We start from the raw sequence: 2280 nt of genomic DNA, 5'->3' as shown, positions 1-2280 counted from the left end.
GCGGGGAGCGCAGCGCACCCGCCCCGTCCTGCCCGCGGAGCCCCCGGGACGGCAGCATGACCTCGGCGGCGCTGGAGATCCTGGGGCTGGGGCTGGGCATCCTGGGCTGGGTGGGGGTGATCCTGGCCTGCGGGCTGCCCATGTGGCAGGTGTCGGCCTTCATCGACGTGAACATCGTGGTGGCGCAGACCATCTGGGAAGGGCTGTGGATGAACTGCGTGGTGCAGAGCACGGGGCAGATGCAGTGCAAGGTGTACGACTCCATCCTGGCGCTGCCGCCCGAGGTGCAGGCGGGCCGGGCGCTCACCGTCGTCGTGGCGCTGCTGGGGCTGGTGGCGCTGATGGTGACCGTGGTGGGCGCGCAGTGCACCAACTGCATCCGGCCCGGCAAGATGAAGTCCCGCATCGTGATCGCCGGCGGAGCCATCTACATCCTCTGCGGGGTCCTGGTGCTCGTCCCGCTCTGCTGGTTCGCCAACATCGTCATCAGCGACTTCTACGACCCCACCGTGCCGCCGTCCAAGAAGCGGGAGATGGGGGCCGCGCTCTACATCGGCTGGGCGGCCACGGCCCTGCTGCTCTTCGGGGGCTGCCTCATCTGCTGCTGCTCCTGCTCCCAGCGCGACGAGACCTCCTTCCCCGTCAAGTACTCGGCGCCGCGGCGGCCCACGTCCAACGGCGAGTACGACAAGAAGAACTACGTCTGAGCGGGGCCGCGCCGCTCTCGGCCCCGCGGGGACACGGACACACGGCCGCGGGCCGGGAGCGCCAGCGCTCCCCTGCCCGGAGGCTCTTGCGAACGGGCACCCCGTGAAGCGGCGGCCCCGGGCAGGGCAGCGCCCGGCGGGTCCGGCCGCTCCGCTGCGGGCAGCGCGTCCCCGGCCGGGGTGACCGAGCGGCGCGGCAGCCGCGGGGCAGCACCGGGACATCCCGGCCGGGCTCCGCCGCCCGCCCGGCTCCCGCTCCCGGCCGTGCCCCGGCGATGCCCCGAGACCCGTGAGTACTTCGCCGCCCGCTCTCGCCGCCGGTGCCTCTCGGCTGCTGGGACCGGCGTCGGGTGTGCGCTGTCGCCCAGGAGGAGATTCCCATCCGCGTTCTCCCTCCTGAAAGCCCGCGTCTGGCGGCTCCCGCTGCGGCTTTAACTGAGTAGGGGGGTTTTGATCTTCTGTTTGGGCAACTAAACTAGGGATCCTGTCCAAAGCATGTCACTAACCTTGATCCTTAATCCCGCTGGTTGTTTGGAGAAAGGTATTTGACTTTCTTCATTTGTTTCAGTCCCTCAGAGAAGTGAGTTGGTCTGTGTGTCTTTGAGACCTTGAAAGAGATTTCAGGTGGTTGCTGTCCTTTAGTGGAGTACAAACCAGATTATACCAGGTTACCCCTTGAGGGTCTTCATCCCCTTTCCTCCATCAGCTTATGCTCTGTTTTTACTTGAATATGAACTCATTGCCAGAATTATCCGAGGCCTAGATTCAGAGATCTGGGAGATCACTCTATGTCCTGGCTCCAGCAGGGCCTCTGCTCCTCTCATCTGCACTACAGGAGATTGGAAGCATAAAAATTGCCCCAGATACTGATGGTTGGGGGGATGATGCTTTTGTGGCCTTCTTGCCAAGCCCCGCTTGCTGCCAATTTTGAATTGTGTGCTCAGTTGGACGTGCACTTGGTTGGCTCCCCACGACGATTTTGTTAACACGTGCTTTCCTTCATTTACCAAATCAAGCAAAAAATTGCTAGAAGAATTTTACCAAAAATATCTTGACTGAGATTTTATGTCAGCTGATCAGGAGATGTGAAGTCCTGGCTCTCACAGCTCTCAGCTCCTGTGCCTTGCCCAGTAACACACTGCAGACTGGAAGGAAGATACGTCGGGCAACATAACTCTAATTTTCTGAGCTCAACACCTGCAGAAATTTGCCACAGCCTGGAATACCAGCTTACACTTCTCCATTTTACACTGCAGAGACAAACGTTTTTTCAAGGGAGGGGCTAGGGGGATGTGTGAAACTCCTCCACAGGAGTTACTTGTGCATCAGCACAGGATCCTGCTCCCGCCCGTGGCAGCCTCTGCATTGCCATAAGGAGATTTCTGCCAAGAGCCAGTGAGGAAATGTGCTGTTTATGTTCCTCAGAACACAACACTACAACCTCATGGGTCCCTCACAGTCGTGTAGCAGTACAGTGCACACCTGACCTGAGCATTAACTCTTATCTTTCTGATATCTCCAAGACTGGTGGACTAATCATAACTGTGGGGCTGTGACAGATTGACATGGACTG

General features: G+C 59.9%; 1 protein-coding gene across 1 annotated transcript; it reads left to right on the top strand.

Annotated features, from left to right (window-relative positions):
* CLDN5 (claudin 5) lies at positions 1-868 on the top strand. The gene has a single exon (XM_017815620.1). The coding sequence runs from the start codon at positions 57-59 to the stop codon at positions 705-707; it is 651 nt and encodes a 216-aa protein (XP_017671109.1). The 5' UTR covers positions 1-56; the 3' UTR covers positions 708-868.
* Positions 869-2280: the final 1412 nt, after the last annotated feature.

The sequence above is a fragment of the Lepidothrix coronata genome, unplaced genomic scaffold, assembly GCF_001604755.1.
Source record: "Lepidothrix coronata isolate B3197 unplaced genomic scaffold, Lepidothrix_coronata-1.0 Scaffold51, whole genome shotgun sequence".
NCBI lineage: Eukaryota > Metazoa > Chordata > Aves > Passeriformes > Pipridae > Lepidothrix > Lepidothrix coronata.
Note: the sequence above shows the minus strand (reverse complement) of the source record. Positions and strands in the feature narration are given on the sequence as shown.

What these genes read in the sequence shown, in the direction of transcription:
- CLDN5 (XM_017815620.1), top strand. Translation starts at nt 57, where the DNA reads ATGACCTCGGCGGCGCTGGAGATCCTGGGGCTGGGGCTGGGCATCCTG.